This window comes from Danio aesculapii, chromosome 14, assembly GCF_903798145.1.
Source record: "Danio aesculapii chromosome 14, fDanAes4.1, whole genome shotgun sequence".
In the NCBI taxonomy this organism is placed as follows: Eukaryota; Metazoa; Chordata; class Actinopteri; order Cypriniformes; family Danionidae; genus Danio; species Danio aesculapii.
Genome location: NC_079448.1, coordinates 48028091 through 48054343, shown reverse-complemented (window position 1 = coordinate 48054343; position 26253 = coordinate 48028091). Strand labels below are relative to the sequence as shown.

General features: G+C 33.6%; 1 protein-coding gene across 2 annotated transcripts; it reads right to left on the bottom strand.

Moving 5' to 3' along the window:
- Window positions 1–1770: 1770 nt before the first annotated feature.
- On the bottom strand, window positions 1771–25808 carry fermt3b (FERM domain containing kindlin 3b). 2 transcript variants are annotated; one of them, XM_056471764.1, is made up of 15 exons: window positions 25698–25808; window positions 18701–18828; window positions 16791–17024; window positions 15174–15290; window positions 13673–13841; window positions 13336–13438; window positions 12889–12996; window positions 9792–9923; window positions 9459–9505; window positions 9258–9382; window positions 8725–8831; window positions 6915–7130; window positions 5001–5125; window positions 4479–4620; window positions 1771–2150 (listed from the first exon to the last, which is right to left on the bottom strand). In XM_056471764.1, exons 2-15 carry the CDS (start codon window positions 18822–18824, stop codon window positions 1971–1973), a joined length of 1929 nt encoding a protein of 642 aa, XP_056327739.1. In that variant the 5' UTR covers window positions 18825–18828; window positions 25698–25808; the 3' UTR covers window positions 1771–1970. The 2 variants fall into 2 exon arrangements, with proteins under 2 accessions (XP_056327739.1, XP_056327740.1); XM_056471765.1 differs by having other exon boundaries at window positions 18701–18825.
- Window positions 25809–26253: the final 445 nt, after the last annotated feature.

Genomic DNA, 26253 nt, shown 5'->3' with positions numbered 1-26253 from the left:
TCAACCCTATTACTGTCAACCCTGTTACTGTCAACCCTATTACTGTCAACCCTGTTTCTGTCAACGCTCTTACTGTCAACTCTGTTATTCAACTCTGTTACTGTCAACTCTGTTATTCAACTGTGTTACTGTCAACTGTGTTACTGTCAACCCTGTTACTGTCAACCCTGTTACTGTCAACTGTGTTATTCAACCTTGTTACTGTCAACCCTATTACTGTCAACCCTGTTACTGTCAACCCTGTTACTGTCAACTCTGTTAGTCAACTCTGTTAATGTCAACCCTGTTATTGTCAACTCTGTTACTGTCTAATGTGTTACTGTCAACTCTGTTATTTAACTCGGTTACTGTCAACTGTGTTACTGTCAACTCTGTTACTGTCAACCCTGTTACTGTCAACTCTGTTACTGTCAACTCTGTTATTCAACTCTGTTACTGTCAACTCTGTTATTCAACTTTGTTACTGTCAACTCTGTTACTGTCAACTCTGTTAATGTCAGCTCTGTTACTGTCAACAGTGTTACTGTCAACTCTGTTACTGTCAACTGTGTTAATGTCAACTCTGTTACTGTCAACTGTGTTACTGTCAACTATTTTAGTCAACTCTGTTAATGTCAACTCTCTTACTGTCAACTGTGTTATTCAACCTTGTTACTGTCAACCCTGTTACTGTCAACTCTGTTACTGTCAACTCTGTTAGTCAACTCTGTTAATGTCAACCCTGTTACTGTCAACCCTGTTTCTGTCAACTCTCTTACTGTCAACTGTGTTAGTCAACCCTGTTACTATCAACCCTGTTTCTGTCAACTCTCTTACTGTCAACTGTGTTAGTCAACCCTGTTACTGTCAACTCTGTTACTGTCAACTCTGTTACTGTCAACTCTGTTATTCAACTTTGTTACTGTCAACTCTGTTACTGTCAACTCTGTTAATGTCAACTCTGTTACTGTCAACCGTGTTACTGTCAACTCTGTTACTGTCAACCCTGTTACTGTCAACTTTCTTACTGTCAACTGTGTTATTCAACCCTGTTACTGTCAACTCTGTTACTGTCAACTCTGTTAATGTCAACTCTGTTACTGTCAACCCTGTTACTGTCAACTCTGTTACTGTCAACCCTGTTACTGTCAACTTTCTTACTGTCAACTGTGTTATTCAACCCTTTTACTGTCAACTCTGTTAGTCAACTCTGTTAATGTCAACCCTGTTACTGTCAACCCTGTTTCTGTCAACTCTCTTACTGTCAACTGTGTTAGTCAACCCTGTTACTGTCAACCCTGTTACTGTCAACTCTGTTACTGTCAACTCTGTTATGCTTCAATAAGTTTAACGATAAGGTACACAACAAATAGTACAGCAATTAGTAACAAAATCAAATGTTCCCTTTATCAAATTAAAGCATTTTGCATTATTCCACATAAATAATGTATTCAGTTCACTGTAAATGATACATTTGGTGTATATGAATGGAAAATGCTTGAAATGAACCAGCAAATGTAATCCTGGACAAAGATTTTATTTATTTTAAAAAGCACAATATTTTATTATTTAGATATTTAACAGTATATATAATTTATATCATATACAGTAGATATATATTTTAAATCTAAGTAAAAATCCAAATTTTCTCAATATATGCCTACATGTGTGTATTTATGTATACATACTAAATATACACAGCACACACACATCATAAACTTTTTTAATGTGATTATTTGTGATTAATCTTTGCCCAGCACTAATATATATACATTTATTATATATGTATGTGTGCGCTTGTGATGATTTATACAGATGTATTAGATGTGCATATGGAAAACCATATATATTTCACAGTTAGTATTCTTATTTTACATGCATGTATGTTAAATGCTAAATGACAACTTGTTGAACACATGTACAAGAAAGGACAGTTGCTGTGCAGTGCTAATGCTGAATTCTCATCCGTTTCCTCCTTTAGTCGTGTGTGCTCAGAGAGCGTCGTGGCCTCCAGTGAGTTTGTGGAAGAGCTCTTCATTCAGTGTGTCACTCTGCTGCCGTGAGCGCGTGGACATGAATATGTATCCTCCAATGTACTCATGCACAACCTTACAGTCTGCGTTCACACAGCCGAAAGCTATGTTGATGTTGCCATCGAATTCAATCGCCACCTTGAAGAGAAAGAGTGAGTGAGTGAGTGGTCATATTATCACATATAACCTGTCATTCAAATGTTCGTTTTTTTTGTTTACTACAGGCTTTTATGCTCACAGAGGCTCTGTTTGTGTGAGACTGATAACGGCAGCCAGAAGAGGGAACAACAAGAAATGTATTGTCCCGCCTCCATAGACATTACAAATGCCTCACATAAGCAGTAATTAATTTTTTGTAATTTGATGCAGAGATTATATAATACATACGTAAATACATATAAATATACATACAGTTTTTTAATATTCATTCATTCATTCATTCATTCATTCATTCATTCCATCATTCATTTTCCTTCAGCTTAGTCTCTATTTCAGAGGTCGCCACAGCGGAATGAACTGCCAACTATTCTGGAATATGTTTTTTTGCAGCGGATGCTCTTCCAGCCGCAACCCAGTACTTGGAAACAACCATACACTCTCGCATTCACACACACACACTCATACACTACGACCAATTTAGTTCTTCCAATTCCTCTATAGCGCATGACTTTGGACTGTGGGGGAAACCGGAGTACAAAGGAAACCCACGCTAATGCGGGGAGAACATGAAAAGTCCACACAGAAATGCTAACTGACCCAGCCGAGACTGTAACCAGTGACCTTCTTGTTGTGAGGTGAATGTGCAAACCACCATGCGCTATAGGTGAATTGAATTAACTAAATTGACCATAGTGTATGTGTCTGAATGTGAGAGTTTATGGGTGTTTCACAGTTCTGGGTTGCGGCTGGAAGGGCATCCGCTGCATAAAACATATGCTGGATAAGTTGGCGGTTCATTGTGCTGTGGCGACCCCTGAATAACAAAGGGACTAAGCCGAAGGAACATGAATGAATGTTTTAAAGATTTAATATATTTGATGGAGATTAATTTTAACTGCAGACAGGGTCAAACAGTTCAATAATTCTAATATGCTGCTTTGTTCACATTATTTTATATATATATATATATATATATATATATATATATATATATATATATATATATATATATATATATATATATATATATATATAAATAATGTGAAAGATGATATCCATAACTGGGCGTCACGGTGGCGCAGTGGGTAGCGCGATCACCTCCCATATACATATATATACACATATATATATATACACACATACACATATATATATATACACACATACATATATATATATATATATATATATATATATATATATATATATATATATATATATATATATATATATATATATATATATATATATATATATATATATATATATATATATATACATATACACACACACACACACACACACACATACATATACATATATATATATATATATATATATATATATATATATATATATATATATATATATATATATATATATATATATATATATATATATATATATATATATATATATATATATACACACACACACACATACATACATACATACATACATATTTATATATATATATATATATATACACACACACACACACACATATACACATATATAATATACATTTAGTTAGACTGTATTACATTTTTTTTGTGAAATTTTACAATTATTTTCAAGGTTAATACTATTAGCCCTCTTAAGAATTACTATTTTTTTCAATTGGCTATAGAACAAACCACTGTTGTCCAATGACTTGCTAAATTAATCTAACTTGCCTAATTAACGTTATTAACTTAGTTTAAAGCTGAATGCTAATATTTTGCTAAATAACTAGTAAAATATTATGTACTGTCTTCATGGCAAAGACATTAGTTATTAGAATTATTTATTAAACCTAATATGTTTAAAAAGGTAATGAAATAATCTCTCTATAAAACAGGACTTGCCAAATTTTTATTCATTCATTCATTCATTTTCCTTCGGCTTACTCCTTTATTTATCAGTGGTCGCCACAGCGGAATGAACCGTCAACTATTCCAGCATATGTTTTAAACAGCGTATGCCTTTCCAGCCACAACCCAGCACTGGGAAACACCCATACACACTCATTCATACACACTCATACACTACGGCCAATTCAGTTCATCCTATTGACCTATTGCGCATGTGTTTGGACTTTGGGAGAAACTGGAGCACCCGGAGGAAACCCACGCCAAGACAGGGAGAACATGCAAACTCCACACAGAAGTGTCAACTGACCAAGCCGAGGTTTGAACCTGCAACCTTCTTGCTGTGAGGTGATCACGCTACCCACTGCGCCACCGTGATGCTAGTTATGAATATATTCAGAAAAATTTAAAAAGAGAACAAAAATAAAGGTTCTTATACAGTTGTAAAGAAACATACCTGTCGAATGTCCCAGTTAACATTCCACTGTCTCATGTTATTATAACGCCAGGTTTTCACCACATCTCCAACTCCCAGGTCTATACGGATCAGACGGTTGTTGGCGATGCCCAGAACTTCATCCTTACGACTGCCCTTAAACCTAAACAAATGATGGGATTGTGAAGCTGGATCACTAGAATGAAGTAAGACTTGCCACATACTAGTATAACCTCAGCCTTTAAACTCATTAACTGCTATAGACACCAAGGGTGACATTATCCCTCAATCTGAATATCTGATATTGTACAGCTGTTTTTATGATGGTTTTTAAATGTTTAGGCCTTCAAATATTTTCCATTAATGTCTAAATGACTGTGATAGCCAATCAAATCAAAGAAGGCGGAGCTTTACTGTTAAACGCAAACAATCTTGAATCCCAGAGGAATGATTTTTGATGGTGAGTTGAGAAATGAGCTAAGATGTAAGTGTATGAGAATGAGCTGACCATCTTTTTTGAGCCTCTACGTTTATTTTATTCACCTGACCATGAAGTAGGAAATGCCAAAGTCAGGAAGAGCTTGCCAGATCTGCAGGAACTTCAAGATTGCAGACGTCAATGAAAGCTGTGCAACGTTCTGAAAGGCCTCCAGGATACGAGGGGTGAGCTGGAGAAAACCAAAACAGGTCAGGACTGTTTATATAGAAACACATAGAAAAATAGTTTGAGAAATCGGTTCTGCAGCGATTCTGAGACTTTCAATATGCATCACTATTCTCACTTAAATCGATTGAGAGTGTCGTTTTCAACAGCAGATGGCGCTGTATGCTTTACAAACAGCTGTACACTGCTTACATGCAATTTCTTTCAAATACCACTTGAATCTAAAATAATTATTAATAAAATTACGAAAGGTTTAAGCGAATTACAAGAGTCTTCATAGTGAGCTGTTTACATGAATCCTGTAATATAAAAGACAACATACACAACTCAACACAAGCGGTGTTCCTCATGAGCATTTAAGTGTATGGTTAAAAGCTAGCCTAGAGCGCCATGTGCTGTGAAAAACCAGCCTAAAGCATGATCATCTGCTGTTCAAAACTAAACTAGAGTCTATCAGCTGCTAAAAACTAGCCTAGAGCACAATTACTGTTAAAAACTAGCCGAAAAAAACTCCATCTGCGACTAAAAACTAATCTAGAGCTCCGTCATCAACTAAAAACTAGCCTGGAGAGCCGTCTGCTGTTAAAAAATAGCACAGTGTCATCTGCTTTCAAAAACCTAGAGAGCTATCTGCTGCTAAAAAAACCTTGAGTGCGGTCTGACTTTAAAAACTAGGCTAGCGCACCGTCTGTTGTTAAAAACTAGCCTAGAGCGACATCTGCTGCTAAAAACTAGCCTAGAGAACCATCTGCTGCTAAAAACTAGCCTAGACCGCAGTCTGCTGTTAAAAACTAGCCTAGAGCACCATCTGCTGCTATAAACTAGCCTAGAGCGCCGTCTGCTGCTAAAAAATAGCCTAGACCGCAGTCTGCTGTTAAAAACTAGCCTAGAGCGCCATCTGCTGCTATAAACTAGCCTAGAGCACCATCTGCTGCTAAAAACTAGCCTAGACCGCAGTCTGCTGTTAAAGACTAGCCTAGAGCGTCATCTGCTGCTATAAACTAGCCTAGAGCACCACCTGCTGCTAAAAACTAGCCTAGACCGCAGTCTGCTGTTAAAAACTAGCCTAGAGCGCCATCTGCTGTTAAAAATTAGCCTAGACCGCAGTCTGCTGTTAAAAACTAGCCTGCTGCTAAAAAACTGACTGTTTCTTAATTCCAAGAACGCAGAGAACGGACCTGTGTACACAACTTCCTGATGGTCACATGATATATATCTTTAACCAAAAATTATTGCAACATTACAGCATTCATACAATGATTTATTGTTTTTCCTCTTTTCACAATATATACTCTGCATAAAGACTTTACAAATATACTTTGCACAATACAAATAAAACAGATTTCAATACGGTTTCCGACAAATAAACACCCTTGATGTGTTTATGCCTTTATTAAGATTTTCATGTCCATGTTTACTTTCACAGTCTCACTTAGGGAAACTCCTGAGATAATAAGTTAATAATAAATCTGTATAAAATGCTTGCGCCGTCTGCTGTTTAAAACTAGCCTTGCTTGCCGTCTGCTGCTAAAGCAAGCCTAGAGCACCCATCTGCTGTTAAAACCTAGCCTAGAACACCATCTAAAAACTAGCCTGGAGCGTTACTGCTATTAAAAATTAGTGTAGAGCACCATCTTTTGCTAAAAACTATGAGGTCAGAATCGATTCCAGAGCAAATAGCTATTCATTTTGAAAATCTCAGAACTACGCAGAACCGATTTCTCGAATGATTTTTCTCCACAACTCAGTAACACAAACTCAAAAAATGTCAGGCAAGCACCTCTGATGGTTACCTGTTTGGGCTTGTATTTCTTCTGGTATCGCGGCGAGACGAGGCTGTGTGTGTTGATGCTGTCGTCGGTTTGCGCAGCAGCAGTCGAGGAGTTGCTGCGCTGCATGGACAGAAACGTCTGGATGTTTTTTACTTCATTCTGATACGAGCTGTCCAATAATGTCAGACCTTTGGACGCCAGCTTACAGCCAGCCATCCACTCAGAATACTGCTTCTCCTGCATAAAAGCAAATACACACATACATATATATAGTACATCAAAACCACACAAAACCAAATAGTTTGAACTTCACACAAAATGAAGTTCCCAAATGCATATTATAAATAGTTAAATATTAGAATAAGGACAGGTTTAGAGAAACATATTTTGTTTCTGTAATTAAAAATATACTGAAAATATGTCCAACCTCTAGCACGGATGAGTTAAAATCTTTACATTGCAAAACTTGCAAAAAATACTAAATAAAACCATGCATCATGTTTTAGGTACACTGAAAAGAAATAATGTCTGCAAACTTGATACAAACAATTTTTTTGGGTTGAATTTATTCATTCATTCATTTTTTTTTTCGGCTTAGTCCCTTTATTAATCTGGGGTCGCCCCAGCGGATTGAACCGCCAACTTATCCAGCATATGTTTTACGCAGCAGATGCCCTTCTCGCCGCAACCCATCACTGGGAAACCATAGACACTCATTCGCACACAAACACACACTATGGACAATTTTGCCTACCCAATTCACCTGTACCGCATGTCTTTGGACTGTGGAGGGAAACCGGAGCACCCGGAGGAAACCCACGCAAACGCAGGGAGAACATGCAAACTCCACACAGAAACGCCAACTGACCCAGCCGAGGATCGAACCAGTGACCTTCTTGCTGTGAGGCGACAGCACTACCTAATTCCTACCAAATTCAGCCCAAATAAATTGTTCACAATCACCTAAAAATTTAAGTAAATCCAAGCATTCATCTTTGAATTGTCTTTTTCAGTATAACATAATGAAGAATTGATATCTGGAAATGTTTCTTGAACACTAAATTAGCATTGAGGCTGATTTAAGCTTTCAGTAATTCAGATTTGCCAATACCGTAATAACTTGCATTTAAAATATATATTAAATTGGATTAAAGTTACTTCTAATTGTAATAATATTACTTTTTTACTTTTTTATTTTAATCAAATAAATGTAGCTTTGCTGATCATAAGAGAATCTTGCTTTTTTCCTTTTTTCATACTTTTAAATTGTTTACATACAGTTGAAGTCAGAATTATTACCCCGCCTGTATGTCTTCCCCCCAATTTTTGTTTAATGGAAAGAAGATTATTTTCAACACATTTCTAAACATGATAGTTTTAATAACTCATCTCTAATATTCTTTTTCTTTTCCATGATGACAGTACATTACATTTGACTAGATATTTTTCAAGATGCTAGTATTCAGCTTAAAGTGACATTTAAAGGCTTAACTAGGTTAATTAGGCAAGTTCAGGTAATTAGGCAAGTTATTGTATAATGATGGTTTGTTCTGTAGACTATCAAAAAAAGTTATTGCTTAAGAGGGCTAATAATATTGACTCCTAAAATATTTTTATGCTTTTATTCTAGCTAAAATAATACAAATAAGACTTTCTCCAGAAGAAAATATATTATAGGAAATACTTTGAAAAATTCCTTGCTCTGTTAAATATAATTTGGGAAATATTTGAAAAATAAAAAAATATTCACAGGAAGGCTAATACTTTTGACTTCAACTGTATTTAATAAAACAACTTATGATTGGACTTTAAATATAATGAAAGTTTGTACGTTTTCACAGCGCAGGTAAATTTCGTTCATGCCTTCTGGTGCAGGTATGAGGAGTTTGATGCAGAATTTCTGGCCTGCGATGTTGACATCAGGGGCGACTTCACAACCTGAAGAGATGCAGATGGTTTCAGTTTACAGCCTCATTACACACTGATGTAGAGATGAAGATTCACTTTCTACCTTCACTGAGGTGTGAAAATTTATTCACATGTTGTACAAGCACAATATGGGCAGCTAATGCTGAAATGACTAAGCTGACAGAAAAACAAACATACTGTGAGCTTATTAAAGACTGAAACTAAATCTCATTTTTTGCACAATACTTTGTGAGACAGAGGGCTTTTATTAGATATTATTTAGCCATATATTTAGCCATATCATTTTTCTACTGTAGCAAGTTCTGTTTGCACAATCAGTTTTATTATTTTATAAAAAAAATTATAAATTAAATTAAATTAAATTAAATTAAATTAAATTAAATTAAATTAAATTAAATTAAATTAAATTAAATTAAATTAAATTAAATTAAATACCTTTGAGGTTCAGTTGTTGTATGGGCTCCCCATAGCGGTCCTCTATGCTTTTATAATAGGAGATCGATGTGTCCTGAAATTTGCACCAGTACTGCTTGTAACCCTTCAGAGTTAGTCTTTTAGGCCTATGAAATGAGTGATAGATGCAGTCAAACGTTCATGAGAGTAACAGTAAGAATTGGCCAAGTTCAGGTGTCTTACCGAAATATTTTCAGATAGTCATTGAGCTCTGGAGGAGTCATGTTGTCCTGTGAAATAAAGCACTGATGGGTCACTAATGAGTTCAGTCTCAATGTCTTATTTATCTGCTGTATTAACAGAGTACACTGAAACATGGATTCATTTTTTAAGGTATAAGTGGTTGCAAACAGGTCACATGGGCTGAATTTAAACAAACCAATAAATAAATTAACATTACTAAATTGAATTTGTTTGTTTCAATTCAGCCCATATAAACTGTTTGCAACCACTTACACCTTAAAAAAAATCCAAAGTAAATCCAATGAATCTTTTTTTTCAGTGTATTTCTCTCACCAGCATGTCTGTCGTGCTGTCTCCCTCTCCCACCATCTTGACCTCCAGGGATTTCAGAGCAGACTCCAAGTCATCCATCCCTTGACAAGAAGACACTATTTCCTGAGACGCGGACAGCTTTCCTATGTGGTACTGAATTCATTCATTCATTCATTTTTCATTCATTCATTCATTCATTCATTCATTCATTCATTCATTCATTCATTCAATAGGAGAATGTGAAACAGAAATATCATGTCAGAATGAATTCCACTGATTCCCTTTAATTTTATTTAATTTAACTTTTTTTAAACACTTATTTTTTCTTGAATTAATTACTAATGCAACAATTACACACTAATGCAAAAGTTTGACCAGACTACATTCACCCCAATGAAAAGCATATTTCCAGTGTCTGAATCATTTGCCCTCTTTATAGTGCATAATGTGCCGTTCACATTGAGAAAATAGTAACTAAGAAAAAATGAATGATTTTAGATGCTGCACTGGAGTTTATTTACTGTATAGTGCAGGGGGCGGGACATTTCAGGTACTACAGAGCATTTGATTGGCCAGAAGATTTACAGTTGAAGTCAGAATTATTAACCCCCCTTTGAATTTTTTTAAAATTATTTCCCAAATGATGTTTAACAGAGCAAGGAAATTTTCACAGTGTGTCTGATAATATTTTTTCTTCTGGAGAAAGTCTTATTTGTTTTATTTCGGCTAGAATAAAAGCAGTTTTAATTTTTTAAAAAACATTTTAAAGTCAAAATTATTAGCCCCTTTAAGTTAAACATTTTTTTCGATAGTCTACAGAACAAATCATCATTATACAATAACTTGCCTAATTACCCTAACCTGGGCAACACAGTGGCGCAGTAGGTAGTGTTGTTGCCTCACAGCAAGAAGGTTGCTGGTTTGAGCCTCAGCTGGATCAGTTGGCGTTTCTGTGTGGAGTTTGCATGTTCTCCTTGCGTTCACGTGGGTTTCCTCCGGGTGCTCCGGTTTCCCCCACAGTCCAAAGACATGCGGTACAGGTGAATTGGGAAGGGCTAAATTGTCCGTAGCGTATGTGTGTGAATGAGTGTGTGTGGATGTTTTCCAGAGACGGGTATGGAAGGGCATCCGCTGTGTAAAAAACGTGCTGGATAAGTTGCCGGTTCATTCTGCTGTGGTGACCCCAGATTAATAAAGGGACTAAGCCAAAAAGAAAATTAATGAATGAATGAATTACCCTAACCTGCCTAGTTAACCTAATTAACCTTGTTAAGCCTTTAAATGTCACTTTAAGCTGTATAGAAGTGTCTTGAAAAATATCTAGTCAAATATTATTTACTGTCATCATGGCAAAGATAAAATAAATCAGTTATTAGAAATGAGTTATTAAAACTATTAAGTTTAGAAATGTGTTGAAGGAATCTTCTCTCTGTTAAATAGAAATTGGGGAAAAAAATAAAGAGGGGGCTAATGATTCAGGGGGCTAATAATTCTGACTTCAACTGTAACCAGAAGCTTTTAAGATGAGTTTAAAGTGACATTATCAAAAATGTTGAGCCATATTGGTAGAATTGAGAGACTGTACATTTTAAATGGATATATCTTGTACAATTTTTTTTCATTATAAGTCATTATGTAGTCATTATAATGCAAGATTCAACTTCTTTCATTTAAACAAAAATTATTAAGTAAAATGTTCAGAATAAACTTTTGAGAATAAGAAGAAAATTAGGAATAAAGTTGCTGTGTTTCAAGAAAAAAAGTAGTTAAACTTCAGGAAAAAAAGTCTAAATAAAATACAATGAAATAAACTCATTAAATTCCAAGAAAAATATCATTATTTATAACAAATGTTTTTTCAAGAAACGAAAGTTGAAATTTTGAGAATAAAATTCAGAAAATTGTAATTCAATTTTGAGAATAAATGTCAAAATGAAACTTTTATGAAAATAAACTCATTAAATTCTGAGCCAAAGTTATGTTATGAGATAAAGAATCATTGAATTTCAAGAAAAAAGTTAAATAAAATGTTGAGAACAAACGCATTACATTTGTTAAATAAAGTCATTTATCCGAGAAAAAAAGTGATGTTTTGAGAAATAAAACGCTGTGAGGTGCTGTAATGGCAATGGTGCTGAATTAGTTGATATGGATGGTTGAACTGCAAGATTTTAATCCTGATCCCATGATTTTTGATATTGTTAAAAAACGTTGAAAACTAGTCGTTAATTCCCATACTTTTTTTTTTCAACCCAGGCTTATTCTGATTACGTACCTTTATATACATTTCTGGAGAGAGCAAATACGTCCCAGGAGCTACATTTTTTTTGCAGTTTTTGTATTCGTGAATCCACCAGAGGCTGCTATGTATGCTTTTTGAGATCCCAAAATTCTCTCGTGAGGGTCAATTGCGCCTGCTGTTCTCGCGTAAATCCACCAGAGGCCACTGTCAACTGACTGACTGACTGATCGACTGACCCACCCTCCTCCTTCCCTAAACCCAACCAATAGTGTTTTCAAAAGCACTGGTTGACCCGCCCACCCACTTCCCTAATCCCAACCTACAGTGTTTTCAAAAGCAGTCCAGAAAAAGAAAAGCCCTCGCCTGATTTTTACCACGTTTTCAGATTTTACCACGTTCTCACCCTGTTATTTACACTCACCTTGTTTTTGTCTTATCCGCTTTCTGGAACGGCTTTTCATCAGACTCAAACCCAGATGTCATGGTCAACTGGTTTCAAGTCCACCAACGTACATGTTGAGCTACCGGACAAACTGGTAACAGCGGAAAAGCCGTCCATAAGGAGGTAAGCGGTCAGCTGTTAGCACAATACGGCAATACCACCCCATAGCATCCGTTTTAAAGATGAAATACAGCCACACGTGCCTCTGGCTAATAATTTACGATCTCCATAAATGTATATAGGGTACGTTTTCAGAATGAGCCTATGTTGTGGTTGATTTTTTACTATGGAAGTCAGAAGGAAGGAAAGAAACACAACAGGTCTGGAACCACTTGAGGGCTGTAAATATAGATTTTTGTGTGAACTATCCCTTTAACACTGGCATCAGTTTGACTAATCTGTTTTAAGGTTGTATTATTTCGCTATTGTTGTACCTGCAGGGCTCCAAACAGCATCATTTCCTCTTCTGTGCAGTCTATATCCTCTAAAAGAAGAGCCCAGCGAGCTTGCTCATACAACTGTGTCAAACGCACTGCATCATACTGCAACAAGAGAGAGTTTATTGCTTAATTAATTAAGAAATTATGTTTGTGTATGGTCGGAGGGGTCAAATTTCGCTGCATGTATACAGTGTTGAGACAAATAAAGGCTCATCATCATCATCATCATCATTCCTCTTAAAAAAGCCAGATGTTGACCAGACACTCCAATAGTATCTGGATGCAGCCTTGATGATGCAAGCTGAGACTGCATATCTCAGTGATGCAATCTCAGACACAATGCACTTAATGGAGCGAGTGATGTCACTGTGAGAGGTAGGGTTAGGGGTGGGGTTAGGTGAGCGCATTAAAGAGCGTTGGATGCAGCTCAAACACTCTTACCTTAGGATCCATGTCATGAAAGGTGTAGTATTTGAAACGAAGCCATAGTTTGTCATTTTCTTGTATTCCCTGCTGCATTAGCGATCGGGATGAATCCAGCCACCTTCACAGAACACGAGGGCGTATGAAAAGTTAAATATTATTTTATTATTCTGTATGAAACGTTAGTTACTGAGGCTTTAATTTCAGTTAATGTAATCCTAACTGAAACAAAATATTGAGTAGAGGGCCTGGCTCTATTTTATCTCTCATAGCAATCTAACACTGTGTCCTAAGTACATAAAAGGTAGCGTTTCCAAGTTAAAATGAGTTTCTGTCCTATCTGAGACGGCTGTACCTGGTGTGAATGTGAGTTTTGTCCACCACACTGGCTGGCCGATAGAGTTTAGCGATGGTTTCAGGAGCAGGAGATGGCAGACTGAAGGACAGCATTTTATACACAGCCTCAGTCTTCGGAGAGTCAGCAAAATGAGCCGGCATGCCATTGTACAGAGCCTGAACAGAGCCTGTGTCAAGATAAAAATCACTTTAAAACTAAAATACTGCAACCAAAGTGAAAACTGCGTATTCAAAAGTGTTTAGAAAAGTTAAATATGTTTTTCAGAAACACAAATCACTCATGAACTTAAGGTAAATGAGAGGATTGAGGCATGTTCACTCCAAGAACAATAACAAAAATTAATGATGACTATAGCTATATTAGCATTGGATTCTTCTTCAGTGTAAGTTTTTAGTATTTATCAGGATTTCTTCTTATTATTTATATCATATATTATTAGATTATTTATCATTTCTTATTATGTTTTCTCAGTTTTTATTATTTATCAGGAATTATATAATAATAACAGCACAGAGAAGTAATTTCTTGTTGTGTTGTGGACTAAAATTAGGAAATCCATATTTTTATTTGACACAACCTTCCATTTATTGCATTCATTCATTCATTTTCCTTCAGCTTAGTCTTTATTTCAGAGATCACTACAGCAGAATGAACTGCCAACTATTCAGGCATATGTTTTTCCCAGCTGATGCCCTTCCAGCCTTTCAGTTTATTCAATTCACCTACAGCGCATGTCTTTGGACTCGTAAGGGAAACCAGAGCACCCGGAGGAAACCCACGCAAACACGGGAAGAACATGCAAACTCCACACCGAAATGCCTACTGGCCCAGCCGGGACTCAAACAATAATGCTAACCACTGAGCCACCATGCCACTGGTTGGGGTTCAAAAAAGGCAAAACATAAATTTAAAAGTATTAATATTTCAAAGAGATAAAAAAGTAAATATATATAAAAAAACCCTATTCTATTCCTCATCACAATAATGGGCTGCACAGTGGTGTAATGGGTAGCATGTTCGCCTCACAGCAAGAAGGTTCGAGCCTCGGCTGAGCCATTTGGCATTTCTGTGTGGAGTTTGCATGTTCTCCCCGTGTTTGCGTGGGTTTCCTCCGGGTGGTCTGGTTTCCCCCACAAGTCCAAAAACATGTGGTATAGGTGAATTGGGTAGGCCAATTGTCCGTAGTGTATGTGTGTGAATGAGTGTGTATGGGTGTTTCCCAGTGATGGGTTGCAGCTGGAAGGGCATCCGCTGTGTAAAACATATGCTGGATAAGTTGGTGGTTCATTCCGCTGTGGCAACCCCAGATCAATAAAGAGACTAAGCTGAAAATGAATAAATCATCATCATCATCATCATAATCATAATAGTAATACTTTCATTGATATTCAAAATATTTTCAAATAGAAAGCTTTTTTTCTGCAATATTTCACAACATTACACTGCACATTCAGTGGCTGACTCCACATTTGGTTGTAAAAGTAAGCATTTTGTGTACCTGCAGTTAGAGGAACATCAGTAAGGTCGTACAGCTCTTCTGAGGAATCTTTATCTTTCTTTTTCTTTTTCTCCTCAACAGGACAGAGCAATGAGAGCTCCTCTGGGTGACGGATATCTGAAAGCCAGAAAGATTCATTTTTGCATCCTGACACTTGGTAACATTTTTCTTACAGTGCCTTTAGTAAATCATCATACCCCTTTGAAATAATTACTTTACAATGTCAGAAAAAAATGGTACAATGTTGTACCAAAGAAGGTACAAACCCTTGTCACTGGGGGAATACCTTTTTATGGAAAAGAATTGTACCTTAAGACAAAGAAACACATTTGTACCATTGCAGTTTACCTTTAAGGACATGATTTGTACCATAGGAAATTAAAGTGTACCTTTGGTTTTTAAAACTTGCAGATACAATATTGTACCTTCATCAAAGGTGCAAATCTGATCCATGAAGGCACCACTACTGTAACAAGACACTTTATACCTTAACAGTGTCAAATGTCTTCCTTCAAGAACTATTTAAAGGCATTTTGCTTTATCCAAAATGGGTCAATTTATTTTCAGTAAATATAAAACATCAAAAACATTTTTAAACAATGTTTTAGTTTACAAAAAAAGTTTCTTTGTGTGTAAATGCACCTTTTTAATTTACAACAAAGAATAAAAATACTTTAACATAAATCAAAAGATCTACTTTTGATAAACATTTCACAACACTTGTAAAACATTTCAAAAAATGTTACAGAAACACATCTACGCTCTACAATATAAAACATTTCTCCAATTTTCACACAATACTTTTGTAATCACTTAAAAGTTCATTTAATTGACTTAATTTTAAAATAAATAAAATTATGCAAAAGTATTGTAACGAGACATGTTTGATTAGTTTTACAATAGTAAAATGTCTGCATGAACACTTTGCATATGCAGGACTTTTGCCAGCTCAGTGGAAAGCAAACACCAAAAGGTGCAGATATCAATAATGAAAATGTATTTATCAGCAAATGCTTACCAAATGTTGATTAAAAATGCTTAAATGTTTAGTTTACAATAGTTTTGTTTTACCAGTTGTTTTGTATTATAGAACGTAATAATTAATGTTTAAGAGTTTCCTTAAACAAATGCTTTTAAATGATGATTCTGGTTTTAATATGGAAATTATTCACATAATCACTTTGACTTTCCAGTCATATTTATTTTCACAGATATTGTAATAAAGAAGCAGATGTCCAACACTTATGTACCTTTTTATAAGAACAATTGTGTACCTTCATTTCAATTGTACCATAAAAGGTACAGAACAGTATCATAAGAGCTCTTTTCTGTACTATATAAGGTACAACTTTTTCAAAGGTACAAAACTGTTCCTTTACTTGTATCACCATGTACCTTTTTTCTCTGAGAGTGTTCTTGTCATACAGCCTGAAATCAAATCATATTCCAAATAACTTTCCCAGCCTTTGAAATGTTTTTGTAGCCTTCGTCTAACCTGTGCCTTTCTACAGCTTTATCCCAAAGGTCTTTTGAAAGCAGGGTGTAATGTGAGTAATGTTTTCACAGGGTATGATGATTTTCTATAGGCAGTGTATATAATCTGGATCAATCACTTACTGAGAACCCTGCAGATGCCCATGACACAGCGAAACACAGGACTGGAGAAACAGGCTCTCATTTTCAGAGTTGCTCCATTCGGCAAGCCGAGTCTTAGAGGTTTGTGCTGCGGGGTGAAGACAAGACGGGCGTCTGCATGAACCCCACATTTATCCAGCGTCCAGCCGGTCCTCAACAACCACTGCTGCTTCTGCTCCCACCACAGCGCATGATCTGACCAGTCTTTCTTCAGCACTGGAAAAAAAACAACAAGACACAGAAACGTAAGGGTAAGTGAACCACCTTTACATGACTCTAAACACAGATCACATTACGGAGAGATTATTTCTGTAAGTTTTAAAGGGGACTTATTATGGCCCTTTTTATAAGATGTAAAATAAGTTCCCTAGAGTGTGTATGTGTATTTGTGCTTCATCTCCTCATTTATAAGTAGCTGACATTATCTTCAGCAGGTGACAACTCTAATAGCAGACAGCTGCTTCTCACTCAGGGCTGTTTATGTTGATGAGGAAGAGATGGTCACTCATGGGTGGGGCTTTCCCCCTCAGATGACATGTGCAATGAGAGAATGTCAATCTAAGTGTTTCTGCAGACTGTTTTTATCAAGTGTGATTATAAAAAATAGAACTATTTATTGTTTACCATTAGAGGCTGGCTGTATTCACACACTGTTAGCACACAACTGTGTTTAAACCACTTGTAAAAGTGATTTTTGCATAATAGGTCCTCTTTAAAGAGTCTTAATTGGCCTTTCTATTGGTCTTAATTTGTCTAACTGGTCTTAAATCAAAGCTGAAAATGATAAATGCATAGTGTTTGCATTTAATGTTCATGCTGTGAAAACAACGCACTGTTTAAATGATGTAAAATCAACAAAAATAAGAAGTTAAGTCTTGTTTATCGAGAAGCTGAATAAAATTAAGAGAGTTTATGCTTAAGACAACTATAAAACTTTGACAATGCCATTTGAAAATTATTTTTCCATTTTAATTAAGTTCATTTTTCATATTAAGTGTAAAATCTTTACTGTCACTTTGAATTAATTTCATGCCTTCCCGAATAGAAATACCTTTCATATTACAATCAGTGTTGGGTGTAATATAATTACAAAGTAACTTAAATAATTGACCTAAACATGTAAAGTAATACTTTACCTTTTTGAATTAGAGCTGCTTATAAATGATTTGCCTTAAATGCTGTTCATAAATCCATCAGTTCTGTATAAATCAATTCAGAGAAGCAGAATAACTGTATTTTTGTGATACACATATATTTTGCTGAATAAATATTCCTTTCAACTTGAAAAATGTACATTTTTCCAACAACTGAGCATGCTCAATAACTGATTAATAGAGTAAGAAATTGATGACAATATATGATACTGTATATGAAATTTGGTGTCATTAATTTGAAACATTTAACGTTTATATATATATATATATATATATATATATATATATATATATATATATATATATATATATATATATATATATATATATATATATATATATATATATATATATATATATATGCTTAACCTTTCCTTATTAATAATGAATAACTTATTTAATAAAGCTAAAAGTTCCTGTTTGACTTAAATGTAAAAGAGTTGTATTTCTGTTTTCTATGCATTGGCATTTATAGGGATTTTAAGTACTTTTGAGTCCAATAATTAAATTACTTTTCAGACAACGTAATTAAAAAGAAATTTAAATACAACTGTAATGATTTAAATATTAGTTAATTACATTTTTAATTAACTTGCCCAACACTGATTCCAATGATCATAAACCTTTCATTGGTAGTGCATGTACATTTAATATGCGTCTGTGATTAGTATTAGTGTACAACTCAATCAGGGATATGCATATTTATATAGCAAAAATAATAGTCAGTTTTGAACTCACTGGTCTTCTCCACTATTTTGAGAATCACTCCACCAATGTGCAGGTCAGAGGTCACACTGATTTGCAGTGGCGGAGCATCAGGACCAAGATCCTCCACTGTGATGTTTAAGTCCCATGCTGCCATTCTGCTGCGAAGAAGATGGATGTGAGGAGATCTGATCACACATAAGGTATAACAAACAGTGCGTTTTGTGCTTTAGATCATAATATACATTCACTGGTAACTTCACTGCCTGTTTAGCTGCTTGGGAACTGAGAAATCTTAATTCTCTTGACAGTTACGAGTCATTTTACTATTAAAACAAGCTGTAAGTTTGTAATTTAGTCATAAAGCTGCTTATTTTGAAGCCAGTCTACATAACTGTGGAGGACGAAACCTGCACAAACAACAAATAAATGAATACGCAAATAAATAAATAAATGCGTAAATAAACACACAAATTCCTGCATGAATAAAACAACAAATAAGTAAATATGCAAATAAATAAATAAATGCTTAAATAAATACACTAATTCCTGCATAAATAAAATAACAAATAAATAAATATGCAAATAAATAAATAAATGCATAAATAAATACACTAATTCCTGCATAAATAAAATAACAAATAAATAAATATGCAAATAAATAAATGCATAAATAAATACACAAATTCCTGCATGAATAAAACAACAAATAAATAAATATGCAAATAAATAAATAAATGCATAAATAAATACACAAATTCCTGCATGAATAAAACAACAAATAAATAAATATGCAAATAAATAAATAAATGCATAAATAAATACACAAATTCCTGCATAAATAAAACAACAAATAAATAAATACGCAAATAAATAAATAAATGCATAAATAAATACACAAATTACTGCATGAATAAAATAATAAATAAATAAATATGCAAATAAATAAATAAATGCATAAATAAATACACTAATTCCTGCATAAATAAAATAACAAATAAATAAATACGCAAATAAATAAATAAATGCAGAAATAAATAGACTAATTCCTGCATAAATAAAATAACAAATAAGTAAATACGCAAATAAATAAATAAATGCATAAATAAATAAACAAATTCCTTCCATAAATAAAACAACAAATAAATAAATATGCAAATAAATAAATAAATGTGTATATAAATTTATACATTTCTGCATGAATAAATATATAAATAATTAATAGTGCAGTATGAAATGGGGAAAAATCTACTTTCAGTTTAGCATTTTCTTATTCCCCAAACATCCGTGTAATTTATTTTATTACAAATTTTCCTGCACTATTTATATATTTATTTATGCAGAAATTTGTGGCTTTTTTATATATATTCATTTATTTATTTGCGTATTTATTTATTGTTTTTGCAGGTTTGGTCCACCATACCAACAGGTTGTGAAATGAGTCCCTTTATTTTGTAAATGTGTGGCTAAACTCTTCCACAGGCAACAATATAGAATCCTAAAATTGGGAAAGAGTGCATGAACTTATTGCACACTGTAAAAATTTCAGTTAATTAGTTTCTGTTTGTGAATTGCATTATAAGATGTTGATTAATTGCATTATGAGATGCTGTGGATATTTACATCCGAGTCTAAAATCTGCCATGCCTATTCAAACAGTGTGTTCAGATTAGGAAGGTTAAAATAGGACACAAAATATCCTATTACTTCAATATTATGATGCTTTTTATATACAAAAAGGTGTTGAAAAAAATAACCAAACCTCAGGTAACAGTACAACATGTTTTCAAGTATATCTATCAGAGATGCGTAGATGTGATAACTTAAAAAAAGTATAAAAATGAGGAAGAAAAGTGACTTTGAATGTGTCATGCTTGTTGCTGCCAGACGGGCTGGTCTCGGTAGTATTTCAGAAACTATTATTGCACATCTTTAAATGGTATGAAGAAGAGAAAACATGAAGTCCTTTGAACCAAAATGCCTTCTTGATGTCAGAGATCAGAGGAGAATGACCAGAAGAAAGGCAACAGTAACTTAAATAATCTTCAATAAAACAGCATTTCTGACCAACAAAACATCAATCATTAAAGAGGGACTCAATAGAAAAGAGTTGCCTTATTTGAAGACTCTCAATTTTGCTTCGACATTCAGATTGCAAGGTTATGATTTGGTGTAAACAATACAAAAACATGGATCCATCCTAACTTACAGTATGCCAACAGCTCAGGCTTCACATGTCTTTTTAATATGTAATATAAAAGACTTATTTTTAAAATAAGTATATACACTAGATGCATGACGCAGATATGTTATAAGCAAAATGTATTTCAGTCCATTTAATACTATATTATGCTATTCATTCATTACTCACTCTAAAAAAATGCTTTATTAACCCAACATTGGGCCAAATATGCATATATTGGATATGCATATTTGTCCATGGACAAACTCACATTTATGGGTGAACTATCCCTTTAAATGAACTCATACTGTTTTTTGAAAATGACAACATGTTTCTCTACACTGAAATGACCTCAACAGCTGTTAGACTCAATGCAGTAAACAGGGATCCTTTAAGATGTACTGGAATTGTTCAATCTACACTGAAAAAATATTTTTTGTCTTGTTCAAACTACTTAAAATACTTATTTAAAATGAGCTGAAACAACACAATTCTTGAGATTTCATTGGGACAACTTAATCTTCTTATGTTCAATCCACATAAATTTGTTAAAGTGTTAAGTTAACTTAATTGATTTGTGTTGGGACAACATGAATGAATTGTGTGGAACCCTGCATTTTTTTACAGTGCACTGAAAAAAATTATGTCTGCAAAACTGTTGCAAACAATTTATTTGTGTTGAATTTAAACAAATTAAATTTAAGAAAATTAAACTTAATTTGTTTGTTTAAATTCAACCCAAATAAATTGTTAACAACCACTTAACATACAAAAATTTTGTAAATCCAAGGAATCCTCTTTGAATATTTTTTTTCAGTGTGTATGCCACAAACAATGAACACTGTAAATACTGCTTGGTTCCACACAATTGCTTCATGTTGTCCCAACACATATCGATTAAGTTAACTTAATTGTTTTTACAAATTTAAGTGGATTGAAAATAAAACAATGAAGTTGTCCCCAAAAAACCTCAAGAATTGTGTTGATTCAGCTCATTTTAAATATGTAGTTTAAACGAGTAGCAAAAAAAAGTATTTTTGAGTAAAAGCTGAAAGCAAAAGTAGGTTCAACAGAGTACTAATTAAAAATAAATATTGATTATGTAAGGAATAATTGACAGCATGCCATTGAATTATTAGAAAAATAATGCAGTTGAGGTTGTCATTATGTGAAGTAAAGTGGCATTATATCTCAGGCGTTCATTATTTTGTAATAATTCAATGCACCAGAGTGAATTATTCAATAACACTTTATAATAACTAAACACTATGAATCCTTTATTAGGCATTAGCAAATCGTGTTTTAACATGTTGTATCATATTATACATGTTGTAAAGTATTATATTGTTAAATCATTATATTGTTGTTGTTTTATCACATCTTATGTTGTATTTTGACAATCATGTCATTCTGAAATGTTTAAACCCTAACTCTAACCCTAACCCTAACTCTAACCCTAACCCTAACCCTAACCCTAACCTAGATAAAATTAGATACAATTGCAAAGATTTATCTTTAGTCATTTATAAGGGATTTACAAAGCATAAATAAAGTCACAAAACTGCATGAGAGGTTGTGTTAATAAAATGTATTATTATACACTCTCAACAATAAAGGTACGCGAGCTGTCACTGGGGTGGTACACATTTGTACTTGAAGGATCCATATTGGTACCTACAAATTTTAAGCGCTTTTGTACTTTTTAGGTACTAATATGCACCTCTGAGGTTTTAATATAGACCTTTTAGGAACAAATTTGTACCTTTCAAAAAGGCACCACCCCAGTGACAGATTACATACCTTTATTTCTGAGAGTGTACAGATATTTTTCAAGACTTAACTAGGCTAATTAGGTTACTTAGGCAAATTAGGGAAATTAGACAAAGCATTGTATAACAGTGGTTTGTTTTGTAGACAATTGAAAAAAAAATGCTTAAGTGGGCTAATAATTTTGACCTTAAAATGTTTTTTTAAAAATTAAAAAACTGCTTTTAATCTAGCCATGATAAAACAAATAAGACTTTCTCCAGAAGAAGAAATATTATAGGAAACACTGTGAAAAATTCCTGAATCTGTTAAATATTGTTTGGGAAATATTTTAAATTTATTTGAAATATTGGTATCACTTTATTTTGATGGTCCCTTTAACACATTATGTTGCATTTAAGTTACATTGCATCTACGTGCCAACTAATTCTCATTAGAGTATAAATAGACTGTTGGGGTTTGGGTTAGGGCAACTTTTAGTCAACAAAATGTGTAATAGGGACCATCAAAATAAAGTCTTACCAAAATATTTGTATATATACAGTTAAAGTCAAAATTATTTGCCCCCCTTTAAATTTTCTTTTTTAAATATTTCCCAAATGATATTTAACAGAGAAAGGAAATGTTCACAGTATGTCTGATAATATTTTTTCTTCTGAAGAAAGTCTTATTTGTTTTATTTCGACTAGAATAAAACCAGTTTTTAATTTATTAAAAACTATTTTAGGGTCAAAATTATTAGCCCCTTTAATCTATTTTTTTTTCTCGATAGTCTACAGAACAAACCATCGTTATACAATAACTTGCCTAATTATCCTAACCAGTTAACCTAATTACCCTAGTTAAGCCTTTAAATGCCACTAAGCTGTATATAGAAGTGTCTTTAAAAATATCTAGTCAAATATTATTTACTGTCATCATGACAAAGATAAAATAAATTAGTTATTAGAGATTAGTCATTAAAACTATTCGAAATTAAAAATCTTCTCTCCGTTAAACAGAAATTGGGGAAAAAATAAACAGAGGGGCTAATAATTCAGGGGGGCTAATAATTCTGACTTCAGCTGTATATATTATGATTTTTGACAGTTGTAGCTGTGAAATGACTGAAATCATTCAGTGTAGTGATATGGAACTGTGTTGCAGTTCAGAACTTGCCGGAACTACTTTAGCTGTGCGTTTATCTGAAAATAACAGCACACCTTATTAGAATGTTCATCAGCCAATCAGAATCAAGCAACAACCCTGCAATGTCTTTAATAGGCATGAAGAGTCACATGATTCGCATGATCACAGTGATGATGGATGGTGGTGACACACACACATGTGCTGCTTCATTTTTGGGTGTGATCAGGCTATTTTACTCCTAGTGGTCGATACTTCCCGTTTACACGCGAATCACATGGAACCACATTTCCTCATTTGGTCAAGCATTTAATCCGCCACTAGATGTAAATGGGTGTGTTGGTGTGTCTGTGGGCACGTGTGTGGGTGTGATAATACTGAACACACAGTTGACTGAAACTGAAAACTGATACAGATCTGAATATAAGAAACATACAGTACATGTGTGTGATACACTGAGACATCAATGTCTTTTATGTCAATGAATGTCTTTTTATGTCTTTTTATTATCGAATATAAACTCAAATATAAAACATTTTAATCAATGCTATAACGTACAAACAATAAACTATAGATTTCATTACAGTATTTATTAATCTTATTGAACTTTAGTTAATGAACTAAAATATTAATTGTTAGTTTATGTTAACTCACAGTGGATTAACTGTTAACAAGCACATCATTGGGTTAAATAATGCATTAGTAAATGTTAAACTATGATAATTAATAAATGCTGTACAAAAATCGCTCATTGTCGGCGCCAATAGCCTAGTGGTTAGTACGTTCACATATAGCACTGAGGTGCTCGCGGCGACCCGAGTTTGATTCATGGCTCGAGGTCCTTTGCCGATCTTTCCCCTCTCTCTGCTCCCCACACTTTCCTGTCTCTAATCTCCACTGTCCTATCAATATAGGTGAAAATCCCTAAAATATAATTATAAAAAAAATCGATAATTATTAGTTTATAGTACAACTAATAAACCAGTAAATAAAAAATGTTACCTAAAAGTTTTAATTATTAAAATAAGTTCATAGATATGCATCACTTAGACTTAAAGTATCACGTATATATATATTGTAATATATATATATATATATATATATATATATATATAGTATTAAACCATTAATCATATAACATTTAATACTGTAATAAACCATTAATTATATAACATTTATTACTGTAATAAACTATTAATTATTTAACATTTAATACTATATTAAACTATTAATTATATAATATTTAATACTGTAATAAACCATTATTCATATAACATTTAATTCAGTATTAAACCATTATTATTTAACATTTAATACGGTTTTAAACCATTAATTGTATTAAATGTTATATAATTAATAGTTTAATACAGTATTAAATCTTAAATTCTTAATGGTTTACTACAGTAATAAATGTTATATAATAAATGGTTTAATATTAAACAATTAATCATATAACATTAAATATTGTATTAAACTATTAGATATATAACATTGAGTACTGTACACTCTCAGAAATAAAGGTACAAGAGCTGTCACTGGGGCAGTACCTTTTTTAAAAAAAAAAAAAGATATATATTTGTACCCAAATAGTCCACAGTGGTACTTAAAAGGTGCATATTAGTACCCAAATGTACCTAAAAAGTACCTTTGAGGTACCATTATGGACCCTTCAGGTACAAATACGTACCTTTTGAAAAGGTACTGGCCCAGTGACAGCTCACGTACCTTAATTTCTGAGAGTGTATTAAACTATTAGATATACCACATTTAATACTGTATTAAAGCATTAATTATTAAAACAATATTGACTATTAATGATCTATAATAAAGTAGAACAGTACAGTTATTTTTTAACTACAGTATTTCATTAGTTATTATTATTTTAAAATGTTCACAATTAACAAATCTAAAATGTAAATCAAATAGTGACTAATAATAATTTAGTATCACATTTACCTTATTTAGTCCTGCTGATAGTGTCTCCGTTCTCTTGATTCGATTAATTGAATGCTGGCAGGACTCTTTATGAGGTACACAGACACACACACACTCTCTGAGATACACACACACTGTCTCATAGACCAGAGCCTCTGCTGTTTAAAATCAGTTGTGGTTTTTCATGTCAGAGCCGACAGAAAAGGGTGTTCCTCTTTTCTCAGTTTCCGTGTAACAGCACTGCGCTTCACCCTGTTGTTTTCACACTTATTGCGCTCTTACACAAGAAAACACAAACTCATCTGAGACACAACTGAGGCTTGATATTGTGCATTATTGTGTGTATGCTTTATGCTTTAGTTAAACGTTTCAATCAGTTCAGAAAGTGTGAAAGAAAGTGTAAATCAGCATAAATGACAAAACAAATAGAGAAAATATGTAGAAATGTAATGTAAAAACTCTATTTGACTAAATATGTTTTGTTCTTAGGGGTGGCACGGTGGCTCAGTGGTTAGCACTGTCAACTCACAGCAAGAAGGTTGCTGGTTCGAGTCTCGGCTGGGTCAGTTGGCATTTC